At 53.4% G+C, this 19729-nt stretch overlaps 3 protein-coding genes across 3 annotated transcripts in view; all 3 read left to right on the forward strand.

The window, feature by feature from the left end:
- Nucleotides 1-6807, forward strand: part of LOC134038735 (microtubule-associated serine/threonine-protein kinase 1-like) — a 17133-nt gene extending 10326 nt beyond the window's left edge. The window contains exons 10-13 of the mRNA XM_062484283.1: nt 635-757; nt 1064-1200; nt 1461-1663; nt 4654-6807. Of these exons, the coding sequence (XP_062340267.1) occupies nt 635-757; nt 1064-1200; nt 1461-1663; nt 4654-6290 (2100 nt within the window). The 3' untranslated portion in view covers nt 6291-6807. The remainder of the gene's footprint in view (nt 1-634; nt 758-1063; nt 1201-1460; nt 1664-4653) is intronic.
- A 6523-nt stretch (nt 6808-13330) lies between these two features.
- On the forward strand, nt 13331-17169 carry LOC134038743 (cysteine protease ATG4D-like; the record flags this gene model as incomplete). The annotated part of the gene is given in 11 exon segments (XM_062484294.1): nt 13331-13538; nt 14547-14630; nt 14712-14798; nt 15051-15333; nt 15591-15658; nt 15748-15902; nt 15984-16036; nt 16038-16060; nt 16153-16229; nt 16313-16432; nt 16554-17169. Coding segments are annotated over 11 exon segments (1305 nt in total), but the record flags the coding sequence as incomplete, so codon positions are not given.
- A 1807-nt stretch (nt 17170-18976) lies between these two features.
- Nucleotides 18977-19729, forward strand: part of smarca4a (SWI/SNF related, matrix associated, actin dependent regulator of chromatin, subfamily a, member 4a) — a 176768-nt gene continuing 176015 nt past the window's right edge. Inside the window, exon 1 of the mRNA XM_062455230.1 lies at nt 18977-19162. The gene's annotated coding sequence lies outside the window, so the exon portion shown is untranslated. The remainder of the gene's footprint in view (nt 19163-19729) is intronic.

Genomic DNA, 19729 nt, shown 5'->3' on the forward strand with positions numbered 1-19729 from the left:
TTAGTGATGTCAGTTGTCAATTTACGCATTATGTTGTGAAAAATAAATCTACAAAAGCTTTTTAGTTTGCAGTTACTTAAAGGTTAAAATAGGGCCACACAATTAATAAATCCTTAAGGGACATCAGAGGAATATTACCCAACGTTTGGAGTCTAAACCAATTAAATAAATCTATTCATTTTTTTAACGGGTAAAGGATTCGGCTCTCAGAACAATTAAATGCGGGTGGTTCGGTTTTCGGGGGGAAATCTGTCCTTATATCGTGTGTCGGTTTGGTCTCGGAATTGATGTTGCCTGCGTGGTTCGGTTATGGCTCCAAAAATCGAAACCGTGCAGGACTCTACTTTATGGAGCGGTTTTTAACTCCTCCTCGACTGCAAACGGCCTCGTCTGTCATTTCATGCAGCCGCAGCCCATGTTGAACAAACCTAATGTCAGGAGTAGATTACATCTGGGTGAGTCAGATTTTGGTGCAAGTTATGGTGCCACTGTATATTTTGTTGCTAGTTATGTAGCTGTTTCACGGTTTAGAGGAAATCTCTGGTGTTAACATCTGAAGATGACTGGTTGAACTGTTTTGATTCTGTTTGATTTGATATCTGTTTTATTGACGTCTTTCTTTCTCCAATCACAGCATGTGGAAGACAGTGGCCCCGCCCAGGAGGCGGATCTGTGTGCTGGTGACCTCATCACTCATGTGAACGGAGAGTCGGTCCATGGCCTGGTCCACACAGAGGTGGTGGAGCTCATACTGAAGGTGAGGAGGGGAGGGGAAAGGAAAGGAAAGGAAAGGAAAGGAGAGGAGAGGAGGGGAGAGGAGGGGAGGGAGGGGAGGGAGGGGAGAGGAGGGGAGAGAAGGGAGAGGAGAAGAGGAGAGAGGGAGGAGAGAGAGGAGAGGGGAAGAGGAGAGGGGAAGAGGGAGAGGAGAAGAGAAGAGAGGGGAGGAGGATTTAGGAAAAGACAGAGGAGACAAGAGGAGACATGAAAGAGGGAGATGGGGAGAAACAAGCCTTGGTGTGTTACTGAGCGTGACCATGAGTGTGTTTCCATGGTATCTCTGCAGAGTGGAAACAAGGTTACCGTGACGACCACACCCTTCGAGAACACGTCCATCAAGGTGGGTCCTGCTCGGAAGTCCAGCTACAAGTCCAAGATGGCGCGCCGCAACCGGAGGGCTGCAGCCAAGGAGGGCCAAGAGAGGTAAGCCTGGTCCTGCTAGCTACTGCAGCTAGCTACACAGCTAACCTGTTATATTACTTGAGCTAGCTAAGCACAGCTAAGCGCCTATACTAATTGCTAGCTACACAGCTAATCACCTAAATGCTTTATACTTGTTTAGCATAGATTTTCTCTATCCTTGCTTTCGTGTACATAACTATCTTTCACTCACGTTCTTGCCTCCCTCCCTCCTTCTCCCCCTCTTCCACCTCTTTCTCCCCCTCCTTCCTTATCTGCTGCAGTAAGAAGCGTAGCTCTCTGTTCAGGAAGATCACCAAGCAGTCCAACTTGCTGCACACTAGCCAGAGCCTGTCTTCCCTGAACCGCTCACTGTCGTCTGGGGACAGTCTCCCCGGCTCTCCCACGCACAGCGCCTCCTCCTCCCTCTCCTCCGCACGCTCGCCCACCCAGAGCTGCCGCTCCAGCCCCGACCCCCCCTACCAGGGTAGGTAGCCAAACTCACTAGCTCACTCACTAGCTCACTCACTAGCACACTCACTAGCACACTACCTAGCACACTCACTAGCACACTACCTAGCACACTCACTAGCACACTACCTAGCACACTACCTAGCACACTCACTAGCACACTACCTAGCACACTCACTAGCACACTACCTAGCACACTACCTAGCACACTACCTAGCACACTCACTAGCACACTACCTAGCACACTCACTAGCACACTACCTAGCACACTACCTAGCACACTCACTAGCACACTACCTAGCACACTACCTAGCACACTCACTAGCACACTACCTAGCACACTACCTAGCACACTCACTAGCACACTACCTAGCACACTCACTAGCACACTACCTAGCACACTACCTAGCACACTACCTAGCACACTCACTAGCACACTACCTAGCACACTCACTAGCACACTACCTAGCACACTCACTAGCACACTACCTAGCACACTCACTAGCACACTACCTAGCACACTCACTAGCACACTACCTAGCACACTCACTAGCACACTACCTAGCACACTACCTAGCACACTCACTAGCACACTACCTAGCACACTACCTAGCACACTCACTAGCACACTACCTAGCACACTCACTAGCACACTACCTAGCACACTACCTAGCACACTCACTAGCACACTACCTAGCACACTACCTAGCACACTCACTAGCACACTACCTAGCACACTACCTAGCACACTCACTAGCACACTACCTAGCACACTACCTAGCTCACTACCTAGCACATTACCTAGCACACTCACTAGCACACTACCTAGCTCACTCACTAGCACACTACCTAGCACACTACCTAGCACACTCACTAGCACACTACCTAGCACACTACCTAGCACACTCACTAGCACACTACCTAGCACACTACCTAGCACACTCACTAGCACACTACCTAGCACACTCACTAGCACACTCACTAGCACACTACCTAGCACACTACCTAGCACACTACCTAGCACACTCACTAGCACACTCACTAGCACACTACCTAGCACACTACCTAGCACACTCACTAGCACACTACCTAGCACATTACCTAGCACACTCACTAGCACACTACCTAGCTCACTCACTAGCACACTACCTAGCACACTCACTAGCTCACTCACTAGCACACTACCTAGCACACTACCTAGCACACTCACTAGCACACTACCTAGCACACTCACTAGCACACTACCTAGCACACTCACTAGCTCACTCACTAGCACACTACCTAGCACACTACCTAGCACACTCACTAGCACACTACCTAGCACACTCACTAGCACACTACCTAGCACACTACCTAGCACACTCACTAGCACACTCACTAGCACACTCACTAGCACACTACCTAGCACACTCACTAGCACACTACCTAGCACACTCACTAGCACACTACCTAGCACACTACCTAGCACACTCACTAGCACACTACCTAGCACACTCACTAGCACACTACCTAGCACACTACCTAGCACACTACCTAGCACACTACCTAGCACACTCACTAGCACACTACCTAGCACATTACCTAGCACACTCACTAGCACACTACCTAGCACACTACCTAGCACACTACCTAGCTCACTACCTAGCACATTACCTAGCACACTCACTAGCACACTACCTAGCTCACTCACTAGCACACTACCTAGCACACTACCTAGCACACTCACTAGCACACTACCTAGCACACTCACTAGCTCACTCACTAGCACACTACCTAGCACACTACCTAGCACACTCACTAGCACACTACCTAGCACACTCACTAGCACACTACCTAGCACACTACCTAGCACACTCACTAGCACACTACCTAGCACATTACCTAGCACACTCACTAGCACACTACCTAGCTCACTCACTAGCACACTACCTAGCACACTACCTAGCTCACTCTCTAGCTCACTACCTAGCACACTCACTAGCACACTACCTAGCACACTACCTAGCACACTACCTAGCACACTCACTAGCACACTCACTAGCACACTACCTAGCTCACTCACTAGCACACTACCTAGCTCACTCACTAGCACACTACCTAGCTCACTCACTAGCACACTACCTAGCACACTCACTAGCACACTACCTAGCACACTACCTAGCACACTACCTAGCACACTCACTAGCACACTACCTAGCACACTACCTAGCACACTACCTAGCACACTCACTAGCACACTACCTAGCACACTACCTAGCACACTACCTAGCACACTCACTAGCACACTACCTAGCACACTACCTAGCACACTACCTAGCACACTACCTAGCACACTCACTAGCACACTACCTAGCACACTCACTAGCACACTACCTAGCACACTCACTAGCACACTACCTAGCACACTACCTAGCACACTACCTAGCACACTCACTAGCACACTAACTAGCAACTAGTGTCCTACCTACCTGGGTAGGTAGCCACACTAAAGATATTACGTAACAGGTGCTGTTTGCACAGGTACATGTGTGGAGTGATAACAGGTGATAATAGATAAAGGTGTGAAGTGATAACAGGTGATAATAGATAAAAGTGTGGAGTGATAACAGGTGATAATAGATAAAGTTGTGGAGTGATAACAGGTGATAACAGGTACAGGTGAGGAGAGATAACAGGTGATAACAGGTACAGGTGTGGAGTGATAACAGGTACAGGTGTGGAGTGATAACAGGTGATAACAGGTACAGGTGTGGAGTGATAACAGGTGATAACAGGTACAGGTAAAGGGAGTCAGGTGGCTGAGTGGTTAGGGAATCAGGCTAGTAATCTAAGGGTGGCCAGTTCGATTCCCGACCGTGCCAAATGATGTTGTGTCCTTGGGCAAGGCACTTCACCCTACTTGCCTCGGGGGAATGTCCCTGTACTTACTGTAAGTCGCTCTGGATAAGAGCGTCTGCTAAATGACTAAATGTAAAAAAAGTGATAACAGGTGTGCTCCTTCCCCAGGGTCTTCGTCCCAGAGCTCCTCCCCTGCCTCCAGCACACCCAACTCCCCCGCCTCCCAGCACATGCGTCCCAGCTCCCTGCACGGACTCTCTCCCAAGCTCCACCGCCAGTACCGCTCGGCCCGCTGCAAGTCTGCCGGCAACATCCCCCTCTCCCCCCTGGCCCACACGCCCTCCCCCACCATCTCCTCACCCCCATCCCTCTCCGGCCACACCCCCGGGAGCTCCAACACCACCCAGACCTTCCCCACCAAGCTTCACTCCTCGCCGCCCGTCACCCGCCCGCGCCCCAAGAGCGCCGAGCCCCCGCGCTCGCCCCTCCTGCAGCGCGTGCAGTCCACAGAGAAGGTGGGCCCGCCCCTCCTCCCTCCCACTTCCTCCCCCTCCTCCTCCTCCCCCCTGGTGGGCGGGGGGGTGACTCTGAGGAAACACAGCCTGGAGGTGAGCCACGGGGAGTACCGTCGAGAGTCCTTCCACTGTGAGCACAGCTTGCAGAGTCTGCTGGAGATGGAGGGGGAGAACATCCCCGGGCCCCCTTCCCCGCCATCCCCCTCCACCCCCCCCCTCCCCCCCAGTGTGGGGGAGGAGCCAGGCCTTAAGCCAGGCAGGAGGCTAGGGAGGCACGAGTCCCTGACCCCCCCACCCCACCAGCCCCCACCTGGGGCCCTGCCCAGCTCCCCCCCAGCCCTCTCTACCCCAGCACTCTCTGCCCCAGCCCTTTCTGCCCCAGCCCTCTCTGCCCCAGCCCTCTCTGCCCCAGCCCTTTCTAACCCAGCCCTCTCTGCCCCAGTCCTCTATACCCCAGCCCTCTCTGCCCCAACCCTTTCTAACCCAGCCCTCTCTGCCCCAGTCCTCTATACCCCAGCCCTCTCTGCCCCAACCCTTTCTAACCCAGCCCCAGTCGTTTCCAACCAGCCAGGTAGAATCCAGGGCGGAGGCAGGGAGGGGACAGGATATGCTCCTCCAGTCCCACCCCATGGTCCAGCTCCACCTAGGGCCCCAACCACAGCCCCAGCCCCAACCCCTCATAGGGCCCCAACCACAGCCCCAGCCCCAACCCCTCATAGGGCCACAACCACAGCCCCAGCCCCAACTAGAGGCCAAGCCCCAGGAAGGCCCAGAGCAGACAAGGTTTTGGCCCCTAGCAGCAGTTACCGGGGAGCCAGGGAGGGGAGAACCCTGCTGGAGGTTCTGGAGGAGAACCCCATGTCTCCCTCCTCCCCTTCCTGCTCCTCCCCCTCCATCCCCTCCTCCTCCTCCCCATTCATCCCCCCCTCCATCCCCCCCTCCTCCCAATCCCTTACACCCTCCTCCTCCATCACCCCTTCCTCCCCCTTCATCCCGCCCTCCTCGCTCTCCTCCTCCCTCTCCAGTAGGTCCCGTCCTGTCTCTGCCGGCGACAAGGCCTCCTTCGTCACCCAGCTGTCCAGCGTGGCCAGGACTGTGCTGGGGCCTATGAAGATGGTCTCCCTGGAGGGCCCCAGGGCCAAGGACTTTCCCAGGAGCGGTGAGGAGAGGCAGGGGAGCTCAGCAGGAAAGGCTGAGGCTTGTTCTGGAGGTGGTGGCCGTGGGCCGGCCCAGGGCCTGGCTCCGTCTGAGAAGAGCAGCGCACGAGGAGGTTCCAGCAAGAACCACTGAAGACCCCCCGGAACTCTCGGAATGCCCGGGACTATGCCTTTGAGGTTCCATTGTCATGTGACCATATCAGGTTCCAGTTCTGTGTAGACTGTCGCCGTAAAGAGAAGAAAACACTCTGAAACAGACACCAAATGACTCTGACAGATAGAGATGGGAAAAGTGCTTCATCTGTTCTACTGTGTGTGTCCCCTCATCATGCTCATAGAGTAACAAGCTCATGTCTTAATGCATGTCCTACACTGTACAGGGGAGAAAATAGAGAATATTTAAAAGAAAAAAATAATAATAGTTCTTCAGGATCTTAGAAGTAGTAAACACTGTGATTATGGAGCTGAGCGTCAGCTAGCTGCAGCATTTCCATGTGGACACTCCACACTTCCTGGTTATGTCATCGGGCAGCACGACCCCTTCCTAGTTATGTCATCGTGCAGCACGACCACTTCCTGGTTGTCATCGGGCAGCACGACCACTTCCTGGTTACTCCATATATGGGCATTAACAACACCGGGCTTCCTCATCCTACCACCTGCACCTGAAAAAAGTAAATAGTGGTTTGAACATGGGATCAGCTCCTATAAACTATATGCTTGGCCTGGCTGAAAAGAGCATGGGTGTGTCAGTGGTGAATCATGTCGTCGAGGCCTGTCCTGCTACAAACACAAGCTGTCTGATGGTGCAGGATGGACTGATGGACACTATGCAAGCCCCCGTTCCCCGGGTCCCCCCGTCTATCCACCGAGATGTCTCCATCCTATCCACCCTCTCCACCGAGACGTCTCCACCCTCTCTACCCTCTCCACCGAGACGTCCTCACCCTCTCTACCCTCTCCACCGAGACGTCTCCACCCTCTCTACCCTCTCCACCGAGACGTCTCCACCCTCTCTACCCTCTCCACCGAGACGTCTCCACCCTCTCTACCCTCTCCACCGAGACGTCTCCACCCTCTCTACCCTCTCCACCGAGACGTCTCTACCCTCTCCACCGAGACGTCTCCACCCTCTCTACCCTATCCACCGAGACGTCTCCACCCTCTCTACCCTCTCCACCGAGATGTCTCCATCCTATCCACCCTCTCCACCGAGACGTCTCCACCCTCTCTACCCTCTCCACCGAGACGTCTCCACCCTCTCTACCCTCTCCACCGAGACATCTCCACCCTCTCTACCCTCTCCACCGAGACGTCTCCACCCTCTCTACCCTATCCACCGAGACGTCTCCACCCTCTCTACCCTATCCACCGAGACATCACCCTCTCTACCCTCTCCACCGAGACGTCTCCACCCTCTCTACCCTCACCACCGAGACGTCTCCACCCTCTCTACCCTCTCCACCGAGACGTCTCCACCCTCTCTACCCTCTCCACCGAGACGTCTCCACCCTCTCTACCCTCTCCACCGAGACGTCTCTACCCTCTCCACCGAGACGTCTCCACCCTCTCTACCCTATCCACCGAGACGTCTCCACCCTCTCTACCCTCTCCACCGAGATGTCTCCATCCTATCCACCCTCTCCACCGAGACGTCTCCACCCTCTCTACCCTCTCCACCGAGACGTCTCCACCCTCTCTACCCTCTCCACCGAGACATCTCCACCCTCTCTACCCTCTCCACCGAGACGTCTCCACCCTCTCTACCCTATCCACCGAGACGTCTCCACCCTCTCTACCCTATCCACCGAGACATCACCCTCTCTACCCTCTCCACCGAGACGTCTCCACCCTCTCTACCCTCTCCACCGAGACGTCTCCACCCTCTCTACCCTCTCCACCGAGACGTCTCCACCCTCTCTACCCTCTCCACCGAGACGTCTCCACCCTCTCTACCCTCTCCACCGAGACGTCTCTACCCTCTCCACCGAGACGTCTCCACCCTCTCTACCCTATCCACCGAGACGTCTCCACCCTCTCTACCCTCTCCACCGAGATGTCTCCATCCTATCCACCCTATCCACCGAGACGTCTCCACCCTCTCTACCCTCTCCACCGAGACGTCTCCACCCTCTCTACCCTCTCCACCGAGACGTCTCCACCCTCTCTACCCTCTCCACCGAGACATCTCCACCCTCTCTACCCTCTCCACCGAGACGTCTCCACCCTCTCTACCCTATCCACCGAGACGTCTCCACCCTCTCTACCCTCTCCACCGAGACATCTCCACCCTCTCTACCCTCTCCACCGAGACGTCTCCACCCTCTCTACCCTATCCACCGAGACGTCTCCACCCTCTCTACCCTATCCACCGAGACATCACCCTCTCTACCCTCTCCACCGAGACGTCTCCACCCTCTCTACCCTCTCCACCGAGACGTCTCCACCCTATCCACCCTCTCCACCGAGACGTCTCCACCCTCTCTACCCTCTCCACCGAGACGTCTCCACCCTCTCTACCCTCTCCACCGAGACGTCTCCACCCTCTCTACCCTCTCCACCGAGACGTCTCCACCCTCTCTACCCTCTCCACCGAGACGTCTCCACCCTCTCTACCCTCTCCACCGAGACATATCCACCCTCTCTACCCTCTCCACCGAGACGTCTCCACCCTCTCTACCCTATCCACCGAGACGTCTCCACCCTCTCTACCCTCTCCACCGAGACATCTCCACCCTCTCTACCCTCTCCACCGAGACGTCTCCACCCTCTCTACCCTATCCACCGAGACATCTCCACCCTCTCTACCCTCTCCACCGAGACGTCTCCACCCTCTCTACCCTATCCACCGAGACGTCTCCACCCTCTCTACCCTCTCCACCGAGACGTCTCCACCCTCTCTACCCTCTCCACCGAGACGTCTCCACCCTCTCTACCCTCTCCACCGAGACGTCTCCACCCTCTCTACCCTCTCCACCGAGACATCTCCACCCTCTCTACCCTCTCCACCGAGACGTCTCCACCCTCTCTACCCTATCCACCGAGACGTCTCCACCCTCTCTACCCTATCCACCGAGACATCACCCTCTCTACCCTCTCCACCGAGACGTCTCCACCCTCTCTACCCTCTCCACCGAGACGTCTCCACCCTCTCTACCCTCTCCACCGAGACGTCTCCACCCTCTCTACCCTCTCCACCGAGACGTCTCTACCCTCTCCACCGAGACGTCTCCACCCTCTCTACCCTATCCACCGAGACGTCTCCACCCTCTCTACCCTCTCCACCGAGATGTCTCCATCCTATCCACCCTCTCCACCGAGACGTCTCCACCCTCTCTACCCTCTCCACCGAGACGTCTCCACCCTCTCTACCCTCTCCACCGAGACATCTCCACCCTCTCTACCCTCTCCACCGAGACGTCTCCACCCTCTCTACCCTATCCACCGAGACGTCTCCACCCTCTCTACCCTCTCCACCGAGACGTCTCTACCCTCTCCACCGAGACGTCTCCACCCTCTCTACCCTATCCACCGAGACGTCTCCACCCTCTCTACCCTCTCCACCGAGACGTCTCCACCCTCTCTACCCTCTCCACCGAGACGTCTCCACCCTCTCTACCCTCTCCACCGAGACATCTCCACCCTCTCTACCCTCTCCACCGAGACGTCTCCACCCTCTCTACCCTATCCACCGAGACGTCTCCACCCTCTCTACCCTATCCACCGAGACATCACCCTCTCTACCCTCTCCACCGAGACGTCTCCACCCTCTCTACCCTCTCCACCGAGACGTCTCCACCCTCTCTACCCTCTCCACCGAGACGTCTCCACCCTCTCTACCCTCTCCACCGAGACGTCTCCACCCTATCCACCCTCTCCACCGAGACGTCTCCACCCTCTCTACCCTCTCCACCGAGACGTCTCCACCCTCTCTACCCTCTCCACCGAGACGTCTCCACCCTCTCTACCCTCTCCACCGAGACGTCTCCACCCTCTCTACCCTCTCCACCGAGACGTCTCCACCCTCTCTACCCTCTCCACCGAGACATATCCACCCTCTCTACCCTCTCCACCGAGACGTCTCCACCCTCTCTACCCTCTCCACCGAGACGTCTCCACCCTCTCTACCCTATCCACCGAGACGTCTCCACCCTCTCTACCCTCTCCACCGAGACGTCTCCACCCTCTCTACCCTCTCCACCGAGACGTCTCCACCCTCTCTACCCTATCCACCGAGACATCTCCACCCTCTCTACCCTCTCCACCGAGACGTCTCCACCCTCTCTACCATATCCACCGAGACGTCTCCACCCTCTCTACCCTCTCCACCGAGACGTCTCCACCCTCTCTACCCTCTCCACCGAGACGTCTCCACCCTCTCTACCCTCTCCACCGAGACGTCTCCACCCTCTCTACCCTCTCCACCGAGACGTCTCCACCCTCTCTACCCTCTCCACCGAGACGTCTCCACCCTCTCCACCGAGACGTCTCCACCCTCTCCACCGAGACGTCTCCACCCTCTCTACCCTCTCCACCGAGACGTCTCCACCCTCTCTACCCTCTCCACCGAGACATCTCCACCCTCTCCACCGAGACGTCTCCACCCTCTCCATCAAGACCACGGTGGACGGGGGAGGAGGGTCTGCAATAAATCCAACCAGCAGTCGGACTGAATGCCTGGTCTTTCCTGGCTGAGAAGATCCCACGCTGTGTGTGCTAGCGTTAGTGTGTACATGTTTGTGTATGTGTGTGTGTTTGTGTTAGTGTGTATGTGTGTGTGTTCATGTTAGTGCATGTGTGTGTGTTAGTGTAGAGCTTGAGAGGACAGGTTGGTGTAGACTTTACAGAGGTTATTGTTTACAGCACTGTGTTATAACCCTTATGCAAAACCATCTGTGTGTCTGGGTCCTGGACAGTCAGGTGATCTCTGGGGCAGGACTGGATACCTGGCAGCCATAGGTACACACACCACTGTACACCTGGTCATAGGTACACACACCTGTACACCTGGTCATAGGTACACACACCTGTACACCTGGTCATAGGTACACACACCACTGTACACCTGGTCATAGGTACACACACCTGTACACCTGGTCATAGGTACACACTCCTGTACACCTGGTCATAGGTACACACACCTGTACACCTGGTCATAGGTACACACTCCTGTACACCTGGTCATAGGTACACACACCTGTACACCTGGTCATAGGTACACACTCCTGTACACTGGGTGGAACCTTCTTCAGTTCAGACTGCCCTCTGGTGGTCACAGAAAGACACTCTTGGTCTGATGATGAATGATCAATATTCTGGCTTCCACTGTTACCACAGAGAGATAAGGACTGGAGAAAAGGAGAGGCCACTGAGGTCACCCTGAACTGATCACTGTTGTGGAGGTCACCCTGAACTGATCACTTTGTATGTTTTGAACCCCCCTTAGTTTAGTTAGTGATAGATTTAGAATCAAAAAATGAAGACTATTGTGTTCTTTGTTTTCCAGTTCATCCTGAATGCTGTGTAAAGGGTATCGACCACATTAGAAGTTTTGTGTTAGCGCCATGTTGAGAGGAAATTGCACTTTATTTTGTGTCAAACCTATTTATTGATTTTTGTATTTTTTATATACATGCCGTATATATATTTATTACAAGTTGTTTTTATTTATTGTATTGTAAGTTTTGTGTGTTCTGAAATAGTTCGTTTGTGCTTTTCTTCATCTCTGAATTGTAAATTTTGACGAGAGGCTCTTCTCGATGTGTGTGTTTGTCTCGTGCGGTGTAACTTCTGTCATTCAAAAGACTCGAAAGCTGCAATATGCGTTTACCTTCGTCTGTGTGCAAAGTTGGAATTTTTATAGCACTACTTTCTCAAAATATTCTCCCGTCATGTACTCCTAGATTCTGCTGTGAAACTAATGCAAAAAAGACAAAAAACATACGTGATATTAAAGTTAGAAAGAATCCACTGCTTCTCTCGACCATGTATCTTCTGCTTGTCTGTGCTTTTGAGGATTAGCTAGCAAATTTTTGACCAAAGTGTACGTCTTTATTGAAACCCAAAACCAACGTTTTTAGTGGTAAATGTGGCTTTGTGGAAAACCACAAAAGTTAACTCAGATGAACACCACAATACTAACTCTATCGACGCACAAACAAGGTGTTTTTTAATGTTCAAAGTAAACATAACAAACCAATCAGCTGGGCCTAGGGGGAGAGACGGAACGATTAAGCCCTTTTTTTGGCCAATCATAAATGAGTTACTGGTTGCCAAGGAAGTGCGAGGCAGATCTTTCATCACTATGGTGAGCGTTGACAGTTCTCAAGCTGCGTTAGTACACAGACCGTTCAGACCATAGATATATATTTATTTATATATATCTATGGTTCAGACAGTCTGGTTGGATATCTGTCATATGTGAGTCACGTCTGCAGCGTGGCTGAAGGTAAGATTGACTTGGCGACATAATGGCTAGTTAGCTTTTAGAAACTTGATACGAACCATGCCCGTACTGTAGCTACAGTACCAATTGAAACCACAGATAACAAAAATAGTCCGACGATGATACTAGTAGTAGTGACTGATAAACACCTTAATTAGGGGCATATTTCGGTTGCAGCCTACACGGGTTTTAAGTTAGGCTAGCTTCCATTGCTCGTGAACTGTACGTAATGAATGAAAAATTCAGAGAAGTAACTTTTCCTGACAAACCTGCTGACTGGCACGTGTCTTACTGATTTACCTAGTTGACTACCAAACACAAGCGATCTTGCTCTCAGTAATATTGTAGTTTAACTCTGTGACAGAGGCTACTACAGCCATGTCTGTGCTTCAAATACCGGTGTTGTACGGAAATCGGTGACTGATCGAAAACGGTGACCAGGGGTCGCTGTTCTAATGGCTTACCAATGTAAGAGTAAGGGTTGGGTTAGTGTTGGGTAAGGGCACGTTAGAGCTTGAACATGCTGAACAGTATGGTAAGCGATTAGAACAGCGACCCCTCACCGGACATTGCTGACTCGTCATCTCAGGTGCTCTGCGTAAGGAGGTGAATGATTCACCTGAGGTCCTACTCGGTGTGGTAATCAACTAATCACTCCGCGCTCTCAGGTTGCTATGGAGATTGGGAGGGATCTGTGTTCCTTGTTGGTGCCCCCCCAGCAGTGATGGACACCCCCGCTCCTCCGCCAGCCAGGACCCCTGCCCAGAGGAGGACGAGGAGGAAGAGGACTGGTTCCACCTGTCCTCTTCCTCCCTGGGCCCCCAGCCCCCCCCTGCTCCTCAGGGAGCAGCAGCCATGAGGAGCAGGAGGAGCAGCAGGAGGAGAGAGGTAGACTTAGAACCAGGCTGTTCTCCACCTTGAACAACGTCAAGTACGGTCAGTATGTCTAATGGTCAGTCTGTCTGTGTGCTAGCTACTGTGTGTGCTAGGTGCTGGTCAGTGTGTGCTAGCTACTGTGTGTGCTAGCTACTGGTCAGTCTATGTGCTAGCTACTGTGTGTGCTAGGTGCTGGTCAGTCTGTGTGCTAGCTATTGTGTGTGCTAGCTGCTGATCAGTCTGTGTGCAAGCTACTGTGTGTGCTAGGTGCTGGTCAGTGTGTGCTAGCTACTGTGTATGCTAGCTACTGTGTGTGCTAGGTGCTGGTCAGTGTGTGCTAGCTACTGTGTGTGTTAGCTACTGTGTGTGCTAGGTGCTGGTCAGTGTGTGCTAGCTACTGTGTGTGCTAGGTGCTGGTCAGTGTGTGCTAGCTACTGTGTGTGTTAGCTACTGTGTGTGCTAGGTGCTGGTCAGTGTGTGCTAGCTACTGTGTGTGCTAGGTGCTGGTCAGTCTGTGTGCTAGCTACTCTGTGTGCTAGCTGCTGATCAGTCTGTGTGCCAGCTACTGATCAGTCTTTGTGCAAGCTACAGTGTGTGCTAGGTTCTGTGTGTGCTAGGTGCTGTGTGTTCTAGGTGCTGTGTGTGCTAGGTGCTGTGTGTTCTAGGTGCTGTGTGTGCTAGGTGCTGTGTGTTCTAGCTGCTGTGTGTGCTAGCTGCTGTGTGTGCTAGGTGCTGTGTGTTCTAGCTGCTGTGTGTGCTAGGTGCTGTGTGTTCTAGGTGCTGTGTGTGCTAGCTGCTGTGTGTGCTAGGTGCTGTGTGTGCTAGCTGCTGTGTGTGCTAGGTGCTGTGTGTGCTAGGTGCTGTGTGTTCTAGGTGCTGTGTGTGCTAGCTGCTGTGTGTGCTAGGTGCTGTGTGTGCTAGCTGCTGTGTGTGCTAGGTGCTGTGTGTGCTAGGTGCTGTGTGTTCTAGGTGCTGTGTGTGCTAGCTGCTGTGTGTTGTAGGTGCTGTGTGTGCTAGCTGCTGTGTGTGCTAGGTGCTGATCAGTCTCATCGTGGCTCTCTCCTCCAGGCTGGTGGTTCAGGTCCATGTCTCGCTTCAGCCAGAGCTCTCCTGTCATCATGCTGGGACAGTCCTACCTGCTGAGCACTGGAGGTGAACAAACACACGAACACACACACACACATAGACAAATACCTTGGTAAACTGCAACTAACTGTTAATGTGACGTGTCAGCTGAGAGGAAGCGTTTCCACAGGGCCTTCTCCTCCCAGCTGTGGCTGACCTACAGGAGGGGGTTCCCTCCTCTCAGGAGGGGGTTCCCTCCTCTCAGGGGGGGGTTCCCTCCTCTCAGGAGGGGGTTCCCTCCTCTCAGGGGGGGGTTCCCTCCTCTCAGGGGGGGGTTCCCTCCTCTCAGGAGGGGGTTCCCTCCTCTCAGGGGGGGGTTCCCTCCTCTCAGGAGGGGGTTCCCTCCTCTCAGGGGGGGGTTCCCTCCTCTCAGGGGGGGGTTCCCTCCTCTCAGGAGGGGGTTCCCTCCTCTCAGGAGGGGGTTCCCTCCTCTCAGGGGGTTGTCACACACACACACCTCCGACAGCGGCTGGGGGTGCATGCTGCGCAGTGCTCAGATGCTGCTAGCACAGGGGCTAATGCTACATCTGCTGGGTGCTCAGTCTGAGCCTGGAGAGAGCCCCTGCCCCAGCCCCGGCCCAGGTCCTGGCCTGGCCCAGCGTGTGGTGTCCTGGCTGGGGGACCATCCTGGGGCTCCTCTGGGGCTCCACTTGCTGGTGAGGGCTGGTCAGGCGGCGGGGCGGAGGGCAGGGGACTGGTACGGACCTGGCCTCGCAGGACACATTCTCCGGTGAGACACACATACACACACATACACACCATACACACCACACACACATACACACGACCACACCACACACACACCACACATACACACAAACACCACACATACACGCACACACCACACATACACACCACACACACACCACACATACACACAACACACACCACACACACATACACACACCACTTCTATAGAATAGACACCAAGCAGATATCCAGTCCATCCTTACTGTCCTTCCTGTGTGTGTGGTGTGTGTGTCTCAGTAAGGCTGTGGCAGCATCAGTAGAGGTGGCTCCTCATCTAGTGGTGTACGTAGCTCAGGACTGCACTGGTGAGTCTACTGAACCTCCACACTCACTATCTGGCAACATCACCCATCTTCCAGTACACACTGTCATATCTGGCTGTGTGTGTGTGTAGTGTACAAGGGTGATGTGCTGAGCCTGGTTGAGGTGTGTGTGTCAGGTGACTCCCAGGGTGAAGTTCCTGTTGCTGCCAGCAGGGGGGTCCTCATCTTGGTGCCTGTGAGGCTGGGGGGCCATGCTCTCAACCCTGCCTACATCAGCAGTGTCAAGGTCCACACACACACATCTCACACACACACACCTCTCACTCACATTTACCAACTCGCTCCTTCCCTCTGTGTGTGTGTTCAGGGTCTGCTGGGGTTACAGTGCTGTATAGGAATCATGGGAGGCAAACCCAGACACTCTGTACTTTGTTGGCTACCAAGGTATGCTCTTCTCCTCTCTTCTCCTCTCTTCTCCTCTCCTCTCCTCTCCTCTCCTCATGATTCTGCCCCTCCATCCATTCCTCCCCCCCCAGGTGATAAGCTCCTGTATCTGGACCCTCACTACTGCCAGCCTGCTGTAGACACCACCCAGCCTGGCTTCTCTCTGAAGGTACACCAGCCTTTCCACCAACCGCAACAACCCATCTGTCCCGTAGCCAATCACAAAGACTCACAATCTCCTCCCCTCCCCAGTCGTTCCGCTGTAGTCATCCGATGAAGATGTCCTTCTGTCGGATGGACCCCAGCTGTACTGTAGGTTTCTACGCCAGGGGAGCGGAGAATGTAGAGGCTGTCTGCTCAGCTGTCAACACGGTACGTACGAGTCCTCCTCTAACGGAACATAATAATCCACTGCTTACAACAGGCAATATATTCTCCCCCTCTCTCTCTCCTTCTCCCCCCTGCCCCCCGCTCCTTTTCTTCTCTCCCCCAGGTTCTCTCCTCCTTCACAGAGACATATCCAGTGTTTACCTTCGCTGAGGGCCATGCCCAGGAGGAGGATGAAGAGGGGGGCAGGGCCGTCCTAAACCACGCCCGTCTGAATAGCACCAGCAGCAGAGACGAGTTTGTTCTGCTCTGAACACACTGGGGCCAGCACTCTCCTGCTCTGAACACACTGGGGCCAGCACTCTCCTGCTCTGAACACACTGGGGCCAGCACTCTCCTGCTCTGAACACACTGGGGCCAGCACTCTCCTGCTCTGAACACACTGGGGCCAGCACTCTCCTGCTCTGAACACACTGGGGCCAGCACTCTCCTGCTCTGAACACACTGGGGCCAGCACTCTCCTGCTCTGAACACACTGGGGCCAGCACTCTCCTGCTCTGAACACACTGGGGCCAGCACTCTCCTGCTCTGAACACACTGGGGCCAGCACTCTCCTGCTCTGAACACACTGGGGCCAGCACTCTCCTGCTCTGAACACACTGGGGCCAGCACTCTCCTGCTCTGAACACACTGGGGCCAGCACTCTCCTGCTCTGAACACACTGGGGCCAGCACTCTCCTGCTCTGAACACACTGGGGCCAGCACTCTCCTGCTCTGAACACACTGGGGCCAGCACTATCCTGCTCTGAACACACTGGGGCCAGCACTATCCTGCTCTGAACACACTGGGGCCAGCACTCTCCTGCTCTGAACACACTGGGGCCAGCACTCTCCTGCTCTGAACACACTGGGGCCAGCACTCTCCTGCTCTGAACACACTGGGGCCAGCACTCTCCTGCTCTGAACACACTGGGGCCAGCACTCTCCTGCTCTGAACACACTGGGGCCAGCACTCTCCTGCTCTGAACACACTGGGGCCAGCACTCTCCTAGTCTGAACACACTGGGGCCAGCACTCTCCTAGTCTGAACACACTGGAGACAGTACTCTCCTCCTCTACCTTCCCCTTTCCTCCCCCAAATGTGACCAAATGTGTGAATGGATTAGCAGATTAGACTCCTCAGACCATATGACTCTCACAAGGAAACACTCAACAGAGAGACTGTGTGTATGTTTCAGCCTGAGAGTGTATGAGCTTGAATGTGGGTGTGTGTATAAGTATGTGCCATCATAGTGAATTAACTAATGCCAAAGAGCTCATCTCTAAATGTCCATGATCTGGTACCAGCTAGCTGCATGTCCATGATGTGGTACCAGCTGGCTGCATGTCCATGATGTGGTACCAGCTAGCTGCATGTCCATGATGTGGTACCAGCTGGCTGCATGTCCATGATGTGGTACCAGCTAGCTGCATGTCCATGATGTGGTACCAGCTAGCTGCATGTCCATGATGTGGTACCAGCTGGCTGCATGTCCATGATGTGGTACCAGCTAGCTGCATGTCCATGATGTGGTACCAGCTAGCTGCATGTCCATGATGTGGTACCAGCTGGCTGCATGTCCATGATGTGGTACCAGCTAGCTGCATGTCCATGATGTGGTACCAGCTGGCTGCATGTCCATGATGTGGTACCAGCTGGCTGCATGTCCATGATGTGGTACCAGCTGGCTGCATGTCCATGATGTGGTACCAGCTAGCTGCATGTCCATGATGTGGTACCAGCTGGCTGCATGTCCATGATGTGGTACCAGCTGGCTGCATGTCCATGATGTGGTACCAGCTAGCTGCATGTCCATGATGTGGTACCAGCTAGCTGTATGGAAGCTGGGAGTGATCAGTACTAGTTAGCTTTTAACAGGACGTTCAAATGAGCTGAGTGGTTTTATAATAAATATTTTACAAATATAAACATTGAGCGCCTTATTCATGACTTTGAATTTCCCTTTTAGTAAAAATGACAAACTAAATTACGTGGATGTCCAAAGCTCTGGGTTTGAGAAACTGGTGAGCAGAGATGCCTGGCCTGTAGTCGCAGCAGGACCCTCGTGCCTCCTGGACTGAAGGTCTGTTTGTGTCAAATTAAAGTATGTTAAAAAAGGATAATTACAGACGCATATCTGGTGTTTTCTTCACTGATCTCTACACATCAGCCTATTATCCAATTGGTTGAGGCTATACACGGCATTTTTCTATTGGCTGGTGACCAGTGATACGAGTACTCGTTGAGTGATACGCCATGCGCGGTTCTCCGCACAGACCCTGTCAACAACACTCGCATTATTACACGGTGTAGAGTCTGTTTGTGAGACACGGTGTTGAGTCTGTTTCTGAGATCGGACAGTAGTGGTTTTAAATAAAATAAAATACAAATAAAATACGTTTGCAAGCACGACCCGGATCCTGAACATCACCTTATTTCTCTGTGTTCGGTGTTCTGCGTTAACACCCATCCCCCACGCGCGCACACCGGGCCCGCATTCCTGCCTGCAACCAGGCCGTCTCTACGCATGCGCGCTCTTCACGGGGCAATGAGCTTGTCGAGGGGGCGCTCGAGACTGTAGAGAAGGCCGTTCCGTTCCGTTCCGAGCGAAACCAGCGGAGAGGAGGGTGAGGGGAAGGGAAAAAAAGCGATCTGGCTCGGTCGGTCTTTGTTTCTACCTTGAAGGATATCGAAGGGACACACCAGAGAGACTACACCGATAAAATTCCCTGCCTGTAAGTCACCGGCCTTTTATTTCTTTTACGCAGTCATTTTAAGAACATATTATTCTTGGAATTGCATTTTAGAAATCAAATAAATGTGTTATTGTACGTTTAAATTGGAAGAAATTGGTAGACATGACCGAGATCTCTGCCCGTATTTCCGCGGCGCTGACAGCAGAGCAAATGAATGAATTTAGTGAAGTTTTAGGGAGGTATGTAGAGCGGGACGGAGACCGGGGTACGGGAGGCGCACTGGATCAATCATATCGAGACTCAATGATACTTTTTTTTATATTCTGCTGTATCCCAAACGGGTAAAAGAACCTGTTTTTCCACCGTACTGAAACGGTGAACGGCATGGTCGCTAGTAGCAGACTAGATATCCTGCTAACCATTAGCAATGCAGCACTAGCTTGTGAACTCTTTGTGATAAGGTCTTCAATTTAAACGTATTCAGCCAGGTAACGCTATACATTCATACGTTTGGTCGTGATTTAAAGAAGTCAAATAAATAAAAGCTATTTTTACTTCAAACAAACCAACAAGGCTAAACGAACCCGCCTAACTTCCTCGCTACAG

Source organism: Osmerus eperlanus, chromosome 2 (genome assembly GCF_963692335.1).
Source record: "Osmerus eperlanus chromosome 2, fOsmEpe2.1, whole genome shotgun sequence".
Classification (NCBI taxonomy): domain Eukaryota; kingdom Metazoa; phylum Chordata; class Actinopteri; order Osmeriformes; family Osmeridae; genus Osmerus; species Osmerus eperlanus.